The sequence below is a fragment of the Lutra lutra genome, chromosome 13, assembly GCF_902655055.1.
Source record: "Lutra lutra chromosome 13, mLutLut1.2, whole genome shotgun sequence".
Classification (NCBI taxonomy): domain Eukaryota; kingdom Metazoa; phylum Chordata; class Mammalia; order Carnivora; family Mustelidae; genus Lutra; species Lutra lutra.
In genome coordinates this window covers 41,669,396-41,687,644 of record NC_062290.1, presented here as the reverse complement: position 1 = coordinate 41,687,644, position 18,249 = coordinate 41,669,396, and the positions used below count along the sequence as shown (strand labels likewise).

The 18,249-nt window shown below is 39.5% G+C and overlaps 1 protein-coding gene across 1 annotated transcript in view; it reads left to right on the top strand.

The window, feature by feature from the left end:
- Positions 1 to 18,249, top strand: part of FREM1 (FRAS1 related extracellular matrix 1) — a 175,368-nt gene that overhangs the window by 68,867 nt on the left and 88,252 nt on the right. The window contains exons 10-16 of the mRNA XM_047700950.1: positions 2,013 to 2,357; positions 2,978 to 3,120; positions 8,564 to 8,757; positions 9,463 to 9,553; positions 10,878 to 11,045; positions 14,351 to 14,559; positions 17,291 to 17,384. Coding sequence (XP_047556906.1) covers positions 2,013 to 2,357; positions 2,978 to 3,120; positions 8,564 to 8,757; positions 9,463 to 9,553; positions 10,878 to 11,045; positions 14,351 to 14,559; positions 17,291 to 17,384 — 1,244 coding nt within the window. The remainder of the gene's footprint in view (positions 1 to 2,012; positions 2,358 to 2,977; positions 3,121 to 8,563; positions 8,758 to 9,462; positions 9,554 to 10,877; positions 11,046 to 14,350; positions 14,560 to 17,290; positions 17,385 to 18,249) is intronic.

Genomic DNA, 18,249 nt, shown 5'->3' with positions numbered 1-18,249 from the left:
GGCCATTTATTTACTTACTTATTTTTTTATTGAAGAAGGAGGAGCAGAGGGAGAGGGAGAGAGAGAATCTTAAGCTAACTTCATGTCCAGCACATAGCCTGATGTGGAGCTTGATCAATATCACAACCCTGAGATCATGACCTGAGCCGAAATCAAGAGTTAGAATGGACTGAGCCACCCAGGTACCCCTGGATGACCATTTATGAATAGCCTCCTGTACTTGGCTCATATTTAAATCTCTGATGCCAGGGAGTACTCCTTTTAAATATATTCTTTAACTTATGATCTTACCCCCACTGGAAGAGAAAATATTTCCCTCTCATTTCTCTGATTCAGAAAAATGTATTGAAAAACAGAGAAGCTTAGTTTTTTTAATACTTGGTAATGATTATGTTATTATGTTAATAGCATTATGTTATGTTAATTATGTTATAAGGCTAGTAGTTAACAAGGCAGTAAGCCCTAATAAAAATAATATTTATGTCATATGATAGTGTAGTCCATTCCTTATAATGAGCGCAGAGGATTTAATTCAGTTATCCTTTTGGTATATTCTCAACTATAATGCAGAAAGGGGGTTCTTATTTATTATCATTTGTAATTAGGATTTCTGAAATCAAAAATGAAATGATAAATTCTCTTGTCTAATCCCAGGAGAGTAGGAGATTAGTTTAAGCCTGTGTGTATTAATTAGGGTGGATGTTCAGCTACATGTAAAGGAAACCCAGTTCCAGTGATTTAAAAATTCAATATTTATTTTCCTCATGTGATAAGTTGCCCAGAGGTAGGCATTCCAGATCCATGATGCCAGGAGCTCTTTCTGCTCTGTCAGTGGTCACAAGCTAGTGCATACACCTCTAGACTTTAGGTCTGCATTCCAGGAAGGAAGAAAGAGAGGGACAATGAAACAGTTATGTCAATTAATTTTCTCTCTTTAATAGCTTTTCACAGAAATCTGATGCAACAGGTTCCACTTAAATCTACCAAGCACATATTACCTCCCAGATGCAGTGGCGTCTGGGAACCGGAGTATTTTTTAATGCTCATATTGCCATTCCAAATAAAAGTAGGATTCTGCTACTGGTGAAGAAGCAGAAAGAGGCTACTGGACAAGTAACCTGCAGTGTCTATTACACAAATTTTTAATCACTTATTCCAGTCAGAGTTTTAAAACAACCATACAGTGTGGGGAGATCACTGGGGCACTTGTCATCAAGAATTGTAATCACTTATACAGAGTGAAGCAATGTTTATTAGCACCGTAGAAATGAAGAGTAGAGTGGTAGCCCATGATGATATGGCTCAGAAGAGGTAGAAAATAGTACTAATATTTATTAAGTATTTTCTTTGTGCCAGATACTATACAAAGCATTCTATTTACTTATATCAGCTTTATGAAATGAAGTAGTATCATTATTCCCACTTTACAAATGGGGAACCTGAGATTTAGAGAAGTTGACTTGTCTAAGGTCATCTACCTAGAAAATGGCTGAACTGGGCTTTGAACTGAGGCCATTAGATACCAGAGCTCTAGCTTTTGAGCAATAAGCCAGTGATTCTCAAACTTCAGCATGGGTTAGACTCTCCTGGAAGTTTAGTGAAACAGATTGCTGGGGCTTACCTATGCAAGTTACATTTCTAACGACATCCTAGCTGCCATGTAGGACGACAACAATGAGTTTAATAATCAACATATTTTGTAGGCTTACTGTTTTTTTAAGTTCTCTCATCCTTACTAGGGAATATGAGGTAGGTAGTATTACCCTTGTTTCACAGATGAGTCTCAAATGAATTAAGTACCTTGCCCAAATCCACACAACTCATTAGTGTTACAGCCAGTATTCAAAACCAGGTTTTTGGAGGTCCAGAGCTGACTAAGCAAGACTGTTTAAGTGAGGTGTGAATTGGCTGGTCCACTTTCCTTAATGCCCTTTTCTCTAGGGCTGCTTTCACTATAGCTGTTCTCTCAGCATCCCTCATTCAGTCAGCTCCATCTCTGCTGTCTCCATCAGGCGGGAAAGGATTTCTCTTCACTGTGGCTGACCTTCAGGCTGGAGTCGTTCGCTATCATCATGACGACAGTGATTCCACAAAAGACTTTGTGATCTTCAGGATATTTGATGGCCAACATAGCATCCGCCATAAGTTTCCCATCAACATTTTGCCTAAAGATGACAGTCCCCCGTTCCTCATAAGCAATGTTGTGATTGAACTGGAGGAGGGGCAAACCATACCAATCCAGGGTTCCATGCTCAGAGCATCAGACATGGACTCCAGCGATGACTACATCTTCTTTAATATCACAAAACCTCCTCAAGCTGGAGAAATCATGAAGAAACCAGGGCCAGGGCTGATAGGTAAGTTCTGAACAGTGAAGATTGTTGGTGCCAGAATTTGTACAAGGGTGGACATCAAGTTTATGAGGTATGATATGATGATCTTTCTCATTTTATGGATGGGAAACCTCACACCTAGAAAAGTTAAATTGATCTATTCAAATTTGTGCATCTGGAAAGTTCCAGTCCTCAAGCTGACTATTACACTATGAAAAATTATGTCTGCCAAGCAAGATGATAGAACAAATAAGTTTGAAGAGAAGAGTTTGGCCTATTCTAAACATTGATAAAGTAATTTCCTGAATAACATTTGTTTATGCTTTATCAGAATAATTTCATAACTATTTCTTAAAGTACTCAGGAGTAACAAAATAATAATGATCAAGCAGTTAGTGTTAGTAAGACTGTGTTCCTAAAAAATATTTTTTGTAATGCTAATTTTTCTACATATTTTAAGATAGGTGTAGCAACTTTAATTTTTCTGCTTATTATTTATAAGCTTTGATAAAAATATTTAATGAAAATTCCTTGGGTGCATACACCATACTAGGCAGAAAGTACTTTGAAGGTAAGTCCAAAACTTATACTCCAACATCTAGAAGATTGTTACAAAAGTATGTGATGTTTCGTGGACCCAATAGGCTATCCTGTCCCTGGCTTCCTTCAGAGGGATCTATTTAATGGCATCATTTACTATCGTCACTTTGGTGGAGAGATCTTTGAAGACTCTTTTGAATTTGTCCTGTGGGACAGCCACGAACCTCCAAATCTCTCAGTGCCGCAGGTAAGAGGCTATCTCTTCATATTGTCCTCAAGTCTTGTCCACAGATATCCGTTCTGGGAGGTGTCATTAGAAACTACATAAAAGCAGGTTTTAAGATTCAAAGTTTGAGAAGCAATGGATTCAGCAAGGTTAAGTCAATTTCTTTGCATGTCTTCTCTACCTTTTACTTTCCTAATATGTTTTGTAAATTATTGTATTTGTAAATATTGTATTTGTAAATTACTCGTAAAAACTCCATGTTATGTTATGCTGTGTTTTCAAGATTACTTAACCATGGGGCCCTTACAGAACACCTACCAAATATGCTGGCCTCATAACACTCAAGAAAACACTGGCATTTTATGTGTAAGTGGTGAAGTATAGTCTCTGAAGTTACACTGCCCATGTTTTTCTCCTGTCCTTGACCTGACCTGTGCCTCAGTTTCCTCACCTGTAAATAGGTAAATACTACAACTTCCTTATAGGGCAATTGTGAGGGTAAGGGAGATAATTATGTATAAAGTACTGAGCTTTCTGGCATATGGTAAGTACTCAATAGATAAATGAGTTATTATTTATTGTTGCTTTTGAAGAACTATGTGTTTCACCAACACTCAAGTATATCATTTAAGTATACAGGATACAGAAATAAGTTTAAGGAGGTATTCTCATATAGAAATTATAGAAAAGGAAGTTAGTGTAGGATCTGGACAACTATAAACTATTAAAAGGTAGACTCCATCTAAAGAGAGGCTGGCTGGTGGTAGGGGTGGAAAAACAGCTGAAAATAAGTGATCACTTACTATACATAGTTCTTTTTGCTAGGTATTTTATACCTATGATCTTGGAAGGTAGCATGTGTAGAAATCTAAGCAAATCTAGAAACAGCTCTAGAGTGATTTTTTTTTAAAAAAGACTTATTTATTTTAGAGGGGGTAGGAACAGAGGGAGAAGGAGGAGGAAATAGACTCCCTGCTGAGCATGGAGCCCAGATGCAGAGCTTGGCCTCATGACCCGGAGATCATGACCTGAGCTGAAATCAAGAGTCAGGCGCTTATCAGACAGAGCCACCAAGGTGCCCCTCTAGAATGATTTCTTAAAGCATGTGTCCCTATTGGCTATATAATGCTTCTCATAATATCACTGTCACTTACATTAGCCACTGTATAGGGAACTGAGCTATTCATCTGTTTGCTTAGACAAAGGTAACAAAAAGGGATGATCAGGAAGAATGATGTCAGAGAGCCCAGAAACTGAAGGAACAAGGTGATCCCTGTTAAGAGGGAATAGAGAATGAATGAGAAAATTCTTAATTCATCTGCATATTGAATAACAAATCAATTCCTTTCCAAATAACAACTCCCTTTTTTGGTCAGTGTATTCTATGCCATTTCTAGGTTGCGTTTTTGCTTGAGACCTTGGTTGACTTGATGATGCAAAATGGCGACGATGAATAGGATTTATTTTTAAATCTTCTATTGTAGCTATTCAAACCGACCTGCTTCTGACTAGAATATCATATCACTTTTAGCAGATTATGTATTTTTTTTTATTGAAAGCTCAGGACTTCTTTTTCCTCTTCTGCTATTACATATTTTATGCATCATAGGTATAGAATTATTTATAATTATCTCATATTTATAGATCAAATGGGGATGTGAGATCTCCCTAGAGTAAGGAAAACTTCACTGAAACAGAATTATTTCTGAATCTTGGCAAATAGGTCAGACCAAACTCTGTAGATCCAGTTGTAAGTTTATTCCCTATGGTGGATGGAAAGCAAGGATCTCCTCAAGTGAGACACAATGTGCATAAAGCTGGAAAGAACTTACGTAAGCATAGAAGCATAGGGATGCCGCTTCCCTCCTCTAGTCCTTCTCTACTGAATGATCCTCTGAGAGGTTGACTGACACACCAATCAACAGTATATCTACACATCAGCACGAAATCCCCTCTCTCCTTCTGTCTTGGTTGTCATTACTGTCATCAAATTAAGCCTTACCTGCTCAGTTTGTTTTTGAAAAGTATTTCCTTTCTTATCCTTCTCGGTAGAGGGCTTTTTAGGTCTTAAGCTGTAAGAGATCTTATACCTAGGAGAAAGTAATATTAGAAGTAAAATGGGATGGGGGGAAGGGTGTAATAGGTGAGGGGGATTAAGGCATGCCCTTATCGTGATGAGCACTAGGTGATTAAAGTAAAAACCTGAAGAAAAAAAGAAGTAAAATGGAGAATGAAAAATAAGGATAGATGAGAGAAACAGGAAGAAGACTAAGAGATGGAGGAAGAAAGGAAGCAGGTGCCACAAAGGCCTGTAGGTCAAGTGGAAGGAGGCAACTGGACATGACTGGATGAGAATGGGCACCCAGGGCATGGACATTTGTCAGAAGTCAGAATGGAAAGTGGGGTTGGCAAAGCTAACATGGGTATTTGTTTCTGGGGCTGAGAAATAGCACTGGATAATCTCAAAAGAAGATGCAAGATAAAGAATCAGGCAAAAATCAAAGCTGAGGCAGAGAAAGGATCAAGAACCAAGGCTTGATGGCTTCTGGCTAAGAAAGTCAGATACTAGCTGTCGGAGTATCATATGTGGACCCTGATCCTGAGGGTCAAGGTTAGGCTTTGTGATTTTGTGTACTGATTTATCACTTTATATTCAGATTCTCTTCAAGTGTGTGTGCAGGTGCCTATGGCTATAAGTAGACTGGAGGGATGTAGGGAGAGCCAGCAGCAAGAGCCCAGTGATTGGGCACTAGTTTCTCACTGTCTGGGAATGGCTGTTCAATGTCTTTTTTACAACCAAATTTCAGTACAATGAGAATTCTTTATTTCTCTATGGAATTTTTTAAAATAGGATTTTTCCTACCCACAGACACACATACAATAATTGTTTAAACATACATAAATATGTAAAGATTCATCAACTTAAGTGACCATAAAGCATGTTGAAAAATGTGCCCACCAAGAATTACTACAGGGGTATAAAAAAGCATGCTTGTACATTCTTTTTATACAAAGAACACATTGGAGAATAAATTAGCATGGAAAATGGTCTCTTTGAAGGCACAATAACTATTGTTTCCATATTAAATCCAGTTTTTCAATTAAGTGGAGCCTTGCTGATGCACACTATGGCTGGGAGGTCCCATAGAGAATTTCTGAACTTTGTAGATTAGCAAAAAACTATAATTGGAAAAAAAATTGTGACACAGACTCCAGGAGACTGGGGAAATGACTGTCATTGTGTTCTTTTATTTTGATAACTGGCTTTAGTTTTTAATTATTGAAATGCTTCATAACAGAGTAGTAAATATGTTGTATGCTTTTGTAAAAGTAATGAAGGATGGAGACAGGGGAATTAATTAATTGAGCACCTACTACTAGATACTCACTGTGCTACTAGAGAGAAAAACAGCCCCAGAGGGGTAAAATTATCTGCCCCAGGGAGTATAGCTTGTAGGTGACCAAGCTGGTGTCCCAGGCTTTATCACAGAAAACCTTAACTATGCCTTAGTTTTTGCTTTGTGCATCAATTTTAAAAGGCATTTTCTTCATTTTCAAATTAAATATTGTGAACACCATTATTGTAGACAAAACTGGCATTGCTGATCTGTGCTTTGGTAACAATATTAAAATAACTAGAACCAGGGTAAGAATACCTCGTGCATCAAGCTGTGCAAAGATCCATGGTGCCAAAAAGATGTCCCATTTTGGGAGAGAGTTCGTAATTGCTTTCTCGCAAACAGTCATGGATTATTGGGGAAAAAAAAATAAATGTGATTATAAAAGTTGTTTGGCAAAGCTGCCTTGCCCTCTTACATGATCCCAAACCCTGAGAGTATGATTTTAAGAGTTTTTAAAATCACAGATAGGACATATTGACTGGGTTAGCAAATACCGAAGAAGTATCATCTACCTACAAAATACCATGCTAATTGCGGAGCAGCCAAAATGAACACAATATTTATTGAGCACCTACTATGTGCCAGATACTCATCTACATGGTGATATTTGATCCTCATAGCAACTCTATGAGATTATCGTTGTTAAACTTAACTAACCAATAAAACTGATACCCCAAGAAGTTGAATGACTTGTTCAAGATTAATAGCTAATGAGTGGTATATTCTGCATTTTAACTGTCTGTCCACTAACAAATTTCACAGGGTTTTCAGTATGCTATGGTTCTCCCCTTGTGGACCTTTCAGTCTAGGAGAGACTGACATGTGGACTGCTAATACTATAAGGCAGTAAAATATTTGTTGAGGGATAAGCAAAATTCAGAAACAATTCCAACTGAGAAATTGGACAAAGTTTGTTTTTTTTACAGATTGATTTATTTCTTTTAGAGAGAGAGAGTGCATTTGTGGGGGGTGGAGTAGGGGCAGAGGGAGAGAGAGAGGGAAAGAATCTCAAGCAGACTCCCCACTGAGAGGGCAGTCTAATGCAGAGCTCAATCTCATGACCCTGATACCATGACCTGAGCCAGAGTCAAGAGTTGAACACTTAACTGACTGAGCCATCCAGGAGTTCCAAGAAACTGGGCAAAGTTTTGAGAAGAGTCCTCAAGGGTAAGAAAGCCTGAGGTTGCTGGAGAAAGCAGGAGAAAAGCATTGTAGACTGAAGGAACAGCATGATCTGAGCATAGAGGCCTGCTTGAGAACTACAACTGGGTATCTTGTGCTCATCTGGAGTCCTGGGTTAATGTTGAAAGGTGGCACAAGATAAAGTTGAAATATAGAGTGTGTCTAAACTGTGGAGGTCTTGGGTGCTATGCTGAGGAGCTTGAATAATTTAATCCCACCCGAGTGGTTGTTTAGTTTTTTGGGGAGATGAATAACCAAGTTGGCCTGCACTTTTTTTTTTAAAGAAAGCACTAGAGATAGGTATAGTCGAGATTAGGTACTGAAGTTAGGGTTCACAGGAAGCTATTGCAATAATGTAGGGAAGAAAGGATAAGAGTGGGAGCTAGAGCAGTAAGAGTGCGAATGACAGTTGGGGTGGGGGCGGGGTGTGGTCATGGCATAGGAAATTTGGTAAGCAAAAACTCCGGGACCTGGAGATGTGTTACATGTCACAGGAGAAGGAGGAACCAAAGTCATAACAAGGTTTCTAGGATCAGTGACTGAGTGGAGGGTGGTAGCAAAAGAAAGCATAGGTTGTTGGTGGAAGGGAGAAACAGAAATAAAATCAGGAACATATTTTGTGTATCATGTGCCTGTTCTGTAGCCTTCATGATGGCATTAACTATATTTGTGATAATTCTATTCTTAAAATAAAACATTAAATGGGCATGAATGTTCCATTTTTGGCCCAAGTTCTTAATAGCTCCTGAATCATTTCAGTGGAAGGATATTACAAATGGGAGTTTTGAATAGCATCTTCACCATGACGGGGGTACTGTGGGGACATTTTCTTTGGTGTCCTTTGGTATTTCAAATTAATGGCACAGATCATTTCTTTCCAGGTGGTGACCGTCCATATCACTCCAGTGGATGATCAGCTTCCAAAAGAGGCTCCTGGAGTTTCTCGGCATTTGGTTGTCAAGGAAACGGAGGTGGCCTACATAACTAAGAAACATCTACATTTTATAGATACAGAATATGACAGTGAGCTTCTCTACACGATAACGACACCTCCGTTTTTCTCTTTCGGCCACAGGTATCTCTTGAGAAGTCATCACCTGGGCTATTTGTTGAGGGTTGTGTCCAAGGACTGAGTCGCAAGTGTCCCTATACAGTACTGTGGTTCAGTTGTTCTGTTGGTCAGACATGAACTTGTGCTCAAGTCCACATATACTGTAATCTCAAACTTATCTCATACCTTCCTTCAAAAGCTGTATTAATTGGTAAGTGACCTGCTACTGGTAGTGTCTTCACCTTAGGTAAGCTTCAAAGCGTCTTTAATCTGTTTTTCATACAACATTTCTTTTTTTCTAAAGAGAATGTTATTTTTGACTTTTTAATAAAAGGTATTGAATCTTTATAACACTATTTTCAGACACTGCAGGCCACAAAATGGTCATATTATATGACCTCAATCAGAAAAGCGACATGAGTATACCTGAGGTTTGTGTCATGTACACGATAGCAAGGAGACATTTTTTAGAATGAGAAGAATGATCCCCTTTCATGAGATGAAAGCAGAAAATTCTGTACATAATTTCTGCAGTCATAAGAATGGCATTGATGACTCTGGAGTGAAGGCTAGAACCCCCACAACAGCAGGAGAGAATATAAAGATGGAACATTTGATTTCTTCTTATAATGAACATTTGTAGCTTCAAAAAAGTTGGTTGCAGGCTCTTTGACTAGTTGTTTCTTGCCTGGAAAATTAACTGGTGTGTTCTCCTGTATTTCTCTTTAGACATCTGGATGCTGGGAAATTATTCATGGTGGATAGTGTCCCAAAGCTGACCAAAAATCCTGCAGCCCTGGGGCTGGGGTCATTCACTCAGGTATGATGCTATGCTAAAATGTTGACAAACATGATGGAGGTGTGTTCTGAGAGAAAGGATGACACTCCTAGTGTTGGACTCAAGAATGTTGGCCTTTGACGTCTGTCAAAAGCATCAAATGCTTGATTACATTCTTTCTGCTTACACACTTTTAACTAGGATGTGCTATCTATTTGACAATGCTTCATTGAGCTGGATATGATTTCAAAATCTTGCTATAATTCAACACAGCCTTTTGTATTGTTTTACCAGTAGCAGGGCTCTGATTTACAGACTTGGTGCCTATGGTTTTATTCCAACGCATTCAAGTCACTCAAGATCCTACCATATTAGTTTCTTATGGCTGCTGTAGGTACCACAACTGGGTGGCTTAAAATAACAGAGACTCACTGTCTCAAAGTTCTGAAGGTTGTAAGTCTGAAATCAAGGTGTTGGTAGGGTTGCGATTCTCTGAAACCCTATAGGAGAAGCCTTCCTTGCTCTTCTTTGGACTCTCTGATGCTCTTTGGCTTGTGGATCATCACTCCATTCTGTCTCTGTCATCCTGTCTGTCTTCTCTCTATGTGTCTCTCTCTTCTTATGAGGACACAAGTTACAGTCCAAGAAGGGCTCTACCCTTCCCTGTGACCACACCTTAACTGATTATAGCTGCAACCCAATCCCCAAATAAGGTCATATTCTGAGGTACTAGAAGTTAGAACTTCAACATATCTTTTTTGGGGGACACATATTCAAATTATAATACCTACTGCCTTCCCAAATCTTCATCAACCTTCTCCCCCTTCCTGTGGACTCTACCCTGAAAACTCCCCCAAGAGTCACAGTGATAATGATGAATACTTAGGCAGCAGCTACCCTTGTCTGTAGGGCTATTTCTGCCTGATCTCAGAGTAGTTAGATGTTGCAAATGAGTATGTAAACCCCATGTGCTATTACTTTATATTTTTATAAAGTATATATATTTATAAAGTACTATTACTTTATTATTTCACTTATAGTGATAAAGAAACAGAGGCCTTGAAAGTTTAGTTAACTTGACCAATATCACATAGCTAATTTGTGGTGGAGCTAGGTCAAAATTCACATCTCCTGTCTTTTATAGAGTTGGCTGACTTCAAGCACTTGGCATATTTACTTTCTTTGTTCTTTTCCCTCCTGGTTTTAGAAAAGGTGATTTAGAAAATAGAGGTTCTGGACTCTTCAAAGTGATATTGGCATTTCCAGTGTTCGATGTCAATATAATGGTTCTCGGAGACCTAGTTCTCTGAAAATCTCTGATCCTTGCAGATGGGCACCCATGTGTCCATCTCAATTTGCTTTGCAGCATGCTGTGAACCACATGAAAGTGGCCTACATGCCGCCCATGCAAGATATAGGCCTCCATCCAGGACATGTCCAGTTTGCCTTTTCCATCAGTAACCAACATGGTGGCACTTTGCACGGGATCTGCTTTAACATCACAGTTCTTCCAGTGGACAATCAAGTTCCTGAGGTATGTATGATGTTTGATATTAAAGATGACAAGGCTGGAAGATCTCAGGAAAGAAAGGGAAGACTTGAAGACTTACTAAAAATGCTAACTTTCCTTTAGGCTATTTTCCAGAACTTTTTAATTTTTCAGCTACGGTGTAGGAAAAAAAGCTTGGGGAGGGGAGTCTTTCACCTCTCATGGGACTTTCTGTCTGAAAGGTGAGATTTTCCAGTTGCTGAGTTTGGCATTATTTTCAAAGCTTTATCATAACCTCTTTCATTTCCTTTCCTTTCTGCTAAGTCTCACATGCTGATCAGGGGAAGGGGATTAAGTTATGGGTCTCTTAGCAACCAGAAGGACTTATTTGATCTCATTGCAGGCCAACTCTAAGCTTGCTAATCTAAATAAGGTTTTTAATTTTTCAAATGAGTGAAGATGGGTTCTTCTATCCTCATCCCAGCCCTAGTGTTGATATAAGCGGTCAAGCAGCTGGGCCTCTTATTAAAACTGAACTGCAAAGGTGATGCTACCTTGTCTACATCTTATATGTAAGGCTGGACTTCATAGTGAAAGTTTGATCCAAACTCCATCAGGGGGTCAGACTTAACTCGTGTGGCTATTCCTGGGCTCATTTTACCCTCATAAGTGGAAAGACAAGGACCCAGAGGGATGAGAACCCATACTTCTCTCACCCCTAAGGAAAGAGATCACCTTCCAGGCACCTGCTTGGAGGACAGTCAGGAGCCCTGAGGCTCCCTTTCCTGCTTCCTCCTCCACATTTCTACATCTGCCCAAAGTTGGAGGGCAGAGATCTCACTGTGAGGGACCAAGCGGCTTACCCAACCCACAGAGCTATTCTGATAGAGCCAAACAAGACTTTTAATTAGTGAGTTGTCAACATTCACACATTTCATATCAAGTCTGGCTTTCTGACTTCTCTTGAAAATTTGGGAACTCTAGGAAGAGTAAACTCACTTACTTACCCTGAGCAGCAGTTGCCTGGACTTGCTCTCCAGTCTCCAGAGGCCCCACCACACTCAGCACACTCATTTACATTGCTGGCCCCCTCAGGCCTCTGAACTTGCCATTTTTGGCAGAAGATGTGCCAAAAAGCTCACGAAAAAGACCAAAGAATCCGAACTATATTCTTTGATTCCTTCCCTGTCAGGGACCAGATCACATTCCCCGTGGAAGAAATAGTTTAGAATGTCTGTTAATTTGATTAGATCTTATTCATACCATCCTTTTCCACGTATGAGATACACGCCCTGAACTAGGCCAGCATCTTAAGAAGTCAAAGCATTTTCTAAAACAGTCACAGAGATAAGTAGTGTTTTAAGCAAAGCAATCCAAACTTCTTGCTAGAGAAGAATGATCTGTGGAGAAAACTAGAAACATTCAAGTGAATAGTTACCTCCCTCGTTTGAAGGTAGACTGAGTAGCTATGAGGACTCAGGGCTAATGTGGCATAGCGCTTTCTTTTTCCTATAGTGCATGGGACAAAAGAAATCATGCCTTAGAAAACTGAGACCATTAGAAATAAAATCAAATGAGTAGCTTCAGTGAAACCAGTCACAAGAGTGGTTTCCTGGCATAAAATACCCACAGATAGCTGAGTTGAGTGATAACCACTAGGTGATTTTAATGTCATGCTACTGGGAAGGCCCAAAACCTAAGCACTAGGTTTGGGCAGAGACTGAAAAGTTAGTGGTGAATGAGTTGGGGAAAATTAGCCTTATGCTTTTATTTTTTGAAAGTTGCCCTAAAATACATACATATTTTGAAAACCATAGAGTACAGCAGAGCATATCTCTTGAAACATTAGCATCTCGGGGTATTAATTGATGCAAATTTGGAATCAATGAGGTTGGCAGATGTGGACCTTGTCTCAAAAATAATGCTCCTCTTTTAATAAAAGAAGTATTCTTTTTTTCTCCTACAAACAGTAAAAGTGTAGGAGTAAGCCATGTGGGAAGGATGGGGGCGAGAGTCATTGTAGGGAGAGAAGTCCTTTGTATTGTGTTTTCCTTTCTAGTAGAGGTAGCTTATTAAAGAATAGAAGGCAACTGTCTCAGGGTGGTTGGTCTCATAATTTCCATGACCCAGGGGGCTGCCTTGGGGCAGCTGTGCCCTTGTGGGCAGGAGGTTAGAGGAGGGCTCTGAGTGAAGGCTGTGACTTGTCCTTGCTCACTTCTTTTTCCTCTGCCCATCTCCATGCCCCCCAAACCCCCGTCCCCATCCCCTCCAACCACTCCCTTTACCAACTTTTTCCTCAGGAACATTCTGCCTTCTGAGAGCGGCAGCTGGTCTGAAGAGAGCAGCTTCTTTCTTGAAGAATGCCGTATCCTCGCATGGGTGGGGCACTCACCTCAGACCTTTAGAGCCCATGATTGGTACCCCAACTCTATCTGCTTGCTTTTACTTCTGTGTAGTAATACAAATTTAGGAGAATGATAGGCTGAACAAAGTTCACCAATGTTTCTACTGTAGGATCTCAGAATGTTGGATATGCTTACACGCCTTATAAATCTCCAAGGTGAAGATACTGTACATGACTCTTCTCAAGCCTTAGTTGACCATAGAACACTTCTTGCCAAGTCGCAATGTAATGATAAAATATCCCAACCCCTTCTGACTTGCTTTTTACTTTCAAATGAATTGTTGGTTGAGTAGTGGATTTTTCTGTCATCAGAAGTTATCTTTATGGTTTTATTATTTGTCTGATGTTTGAATAAATGTATTTCTCATGGAATCTTCAATCTCCAATCTTCAGTTTCCCAGGTCTACTTCTATCTTGAAAATACTCATTACATTTGACACTTAAAAGCTCCAACCAATTTCTCAAATATTTAAGAATTTTTAGGGTAAAAGGAAGAGAGGGATTCTGTCCTCTAGGGGAATTTGATATAAGTGTTGTTTGTTGTCTAGATGAAGGTGTGTATATATGTGTATATATATACACATATATATATATCCAGCAATGGGGGGTGTGGACATGGTGATGGACGTTACTATTTCCTCTATTTAGTGCCACTGATAGTAACCAGTTTGGTTGCTGCTTCCATTATAACGGGGTCTGAGCTAAATGAAATGTAGAAACTTTCAAGGTTACAAATCCACCTTGCTTCTTTGTATACCTCAGTGCTTAGAATTGGAAATGTTTAGTAAAAATTTTTTCAGCCAAGATGTTCAGCTATGAACTTGTCCCTTTTACCACATCCTTGAAAAATTAATTGACATGTGAAGGTGGTACTAGACGTTTCCATTTATTTAATGAGCTCAGTCTTCAGGGAAAGCTCCTGGAATGTTTTCTTCCTTCTTTTTAGGTGTCTACCAACTCCCTGAGAGTGACTGAGGGAGGTCAGTGTATCATCAACACAGAGAATGTTCTGGTTTCTGATGTGGATACCAAACTGGACAACGTCTATCTCTCCCTGCAAAGACCGCCTCAGTGTGGAAGTGTGGAGCTGGATGGATTTCCTCTAAACACAGGAGACACATTTTCTTGGGGAGACCTCCATGCCTTAAAAGTTAGGTTAGAACAATTCCTGGATCTCTTTTTTGATATGCTTTGGCCTTCATCTGGATGAGTTGTGAGGCAGAGTAAAAGAAAGAAGTTTGTTCGATTTTTTCAGGGTTACCAGCAAGCCGATTAGTACTTCAAGGGTCAGTTGAAAATTAGAAATGATAAACTTTCAATTTCCCTCCAGACATTTTCTTTCCATCTGTCTAGCTTGTACCAGTGGAAATGACTTTTTGGATATTTGAACAACAGAAATTAATTACCATGAATGTTAAATTTGCTTCAACTGTACATATCACAAGAAGTAGTAGCCAAACTAGATGAATATAGACTGAAATAATCTGTATGGCTAATCTATATAGTTGAACTTGGCTTTAAGGACAGTCAGTTTCACTACTGTGGAAACTGGGAATAAATTCTGTTGATCAGTATACTTAGGGTTAATTTCTATTTCATTGTACTGGGAGGGGACTTGCAGGCAAATGTGAAGGGTAGGCTGGGGAGGTAGAGCATGGAATAGTACTTGGGTTTCTGACAGAGAGAGAGAGCAATTTATTTGTCAAGGTCCTACAGCCGTTCCCCTCACCTTGAGGTCTTTCACTTTTCTTGCTACTGTAGTTCTCTAAGAAACTTTCCTACAGAATTTAGTAACATGCCTTCTCTGTAAAACAATGCAAGATACTCAAAAGCAACGATCAGGTAAACAGATATACTAGTTGACTTTTCATTTATAGGTTCAAACTGTAAATGGGAATTTTGACCTCTCAGAAGGTATTAGGCATCAAATGCTTAATTCCACACTTGGAAGTTGACTAGGAGCTCAAATTTGTGCATAAGAACATCAGTTGCATCTGAAATTTAGTTTGGTTACATTATTTATTCATGATCTCTAATATATTGACCTCTTTTCACTACTCATCTTATCCTCATTAAAATTTCCCTTTTTTAGAGATCTCAGCTCTTAGCTATATGTTAGAATAAGAGCTCTGTTTAGCTAATTCTTACTAGGGAGCGAGTGATGGCTAGAAAAGTACTATTATCTGCCAGCACATATAATTCAAGGACTTGCAGTTGTGTTTTTTTTTTTTCCCCATTTAATCTTTACAGTAATCAAGCCTGACAAGGTTGATGGTTGTATTCTCATATTATGTGTTATAGGTTATATTATAGTTGAAGAAACTAGGAGGTTAAGGTCACTCAGTTAGTATATGGAAGAGTCTGGTTTTGGAAATTCTGTTTGATTCCTTAGCCATGCCTTTGGATGTGTACTCCTAGATCCGCTTGGCTCTTTTAGGGGTATTAGTATGGTAAGATAGGACTAGTACATTATCACATATCTATTTTTTATGAAAATATCAAGGAGCATAAGAGGCAGTGTTTGGGAGGGATACTGGGGTGGGAGTGGACTTTCTTCACCATTGGAAAGGAATCCCAAACCTGAGTCCCTACCCAGTGTATGTGTAAGACTAGTTCTGAGTAAAATATCTTTTAACCCTGGGATTTTTTCATATCTAAGTGTTTTATATGGGGCACCTGGGTGGCTCAATGGATTAAAGCCCCTGCCTTCAGCTCTGGTCATGATCCCAGGGTCCTGGGATCAAGCCCCACATTGGGCTCTCTGCTCAGCGGGGAGCCTGCTTCCTCCTCTCTCTCTCTGCCTGCCTCTCTGCCTACTTGTGATCTCTGTCTGTCAAATAAATAAATAAAATCTTAAAAAAAAAGGAGCTCTAAGTGTTTTATATGATTGATATACTATTTTTTTAGATTTATTTATTTGAGAGAGAGAGAGAGCATGTGCATGTGAAAGAGGGGAGGGGCAGAGGGAGAGAGAGAGAGAATCTCAAGCAGACTCCCTGCTGAGTGTAAGCCCAAATCAGGGCTCCATCCCAAGACCCTGAGATCATGACCAGAGCCAAAACCAAGAGTTAGATGCTCAACCAACTGAGCCACCCAGGTACTCCTCAATATTATTTTTATGTAACTTTTAATTTTATTTCCTAGGGCTTATTTCTTATTTTGAACAAATCATTGATGAGCTAAAAATTCGGCTCAATTCAACCACTGTTTAGAACTTACCATGTATCACTACAGTGGTTGGAGAGTAGATGGAAAGTCTTGAATTAGACAATTCTGTTATAAAACTTGACTGGAAATAAAAGAAAAGTAGGGCCAAAGCTAACTCAAGGAAAAATATTTTGAAGTCTGGAGGGATTCAAAAATCTTTATAGGTTGAGTGGAAGAGAGCTAATAAATAGAAAAGAGAAAATGATAGAAGAGAGGCAATAAATAATTCGTAGATCAGAGTTTTGTAGAAGAACTGAATAGATAGAAAGTACAGGCAGAAAGATCAGGCTTAAAAATGGGGGAGGAGGGGCCTCATCAAGATTCACAGTGTCCCTCTTTTACCTACTGTCTGTCTCAGTAACTCCCCAGCCCCAGCCATATTTTATATAAGTAAGCAAAACTACACCAACTGGTTCCCATTGCCATGGTGGCAACTTGAAGGGCTAATTTTGGTTTGGCAGACATACCATGAATCCATATAACACATTTTTCCAGGGTGGAGCAAATTTTTATATTCAGGGACACTTGAGTAGTTCAGTATGTGACTTCGTGATTATGTTATGTTTTTTGTTATTCGTTTATTGGCCATGTAGCCAAAGCCATGGAAGAGCTTTTGTGTCAGACATCTCCTTCTGTCACAGTGGCCTTGAGGGGCTAGTGGCAAATATCATCCCCACAGGTATCAGCATGATGGCTCTGAGAGACTTCAGGATGACATATTCTTGGAGGTCACAGATGGCACGAGTTCAGCAGAATTTGTACTACATGTTGAGGTGGGTAGAAAGTTTCCTTCCTTATTCATATAGAAATAAAGCATCTGGTTTGGAAGCCCCCCCCCTTTTTTTAAGAATGAGAGAGAGAGAGGGAGAGAGAGCATGTAAGTTGGGGGGGGACGGGCAGAGGGACATAGAAAGATTCCACTCTCAGTCCAGAGCCTGATGCAGGCCTTGATCCCACGACCCTGAGATCATGACCAGAACCAAAATCAAGAGTCAGATGCCCAACCAGCTGAGCCAGCCAGGCCCCTGCTTTGGAAGTCTCATTAGAATTCCTTATAGAACTTGAAACTTGTAGACTCCAAACAAGAGCATACCTGCTTATGTCTGAACGTCTCAGGACAGGCAATAGACAGCGAAGTTATATTGGTGAAATGGGCATGCTGCCTTCTCCTTCTAATCCATTTAAAGATTAAGCCACTTGGACCTCAAACCCAGATACTTAACTTAAAAACCAGTTGGTTCTGTGTATAAATGGATTCTGATATTTCTGAGCTATAACACTCCAAAATATTTATTTAGCAGCAACCATCACTGGGCTTTTTCCTCTTGTGCGGAAGAAGCCATGTCTTTATGTGTGTGGTGCCCCTTTATGAATTCCTGTTCTATATACTCCTTTCTGAGATCTAGTTGAAATGATGATTTTCCCCCTTTGGACAAATGATGAAAAAATCTGCACATCAAGGTTGACGGGAACCCCTGAGTTTCTCTGTTGTGTGAACACTTAAGTCTGTAAACAAAACTCATAGGATTTACAGGTATTTATACTTAGTGACAAAAGAAGGTGTGCAGAAAGAATTATCACATCCCTCTTACTGTTATTTACCAAATTCTATTTCTGTTTGAATTTTGTCAGATCTCT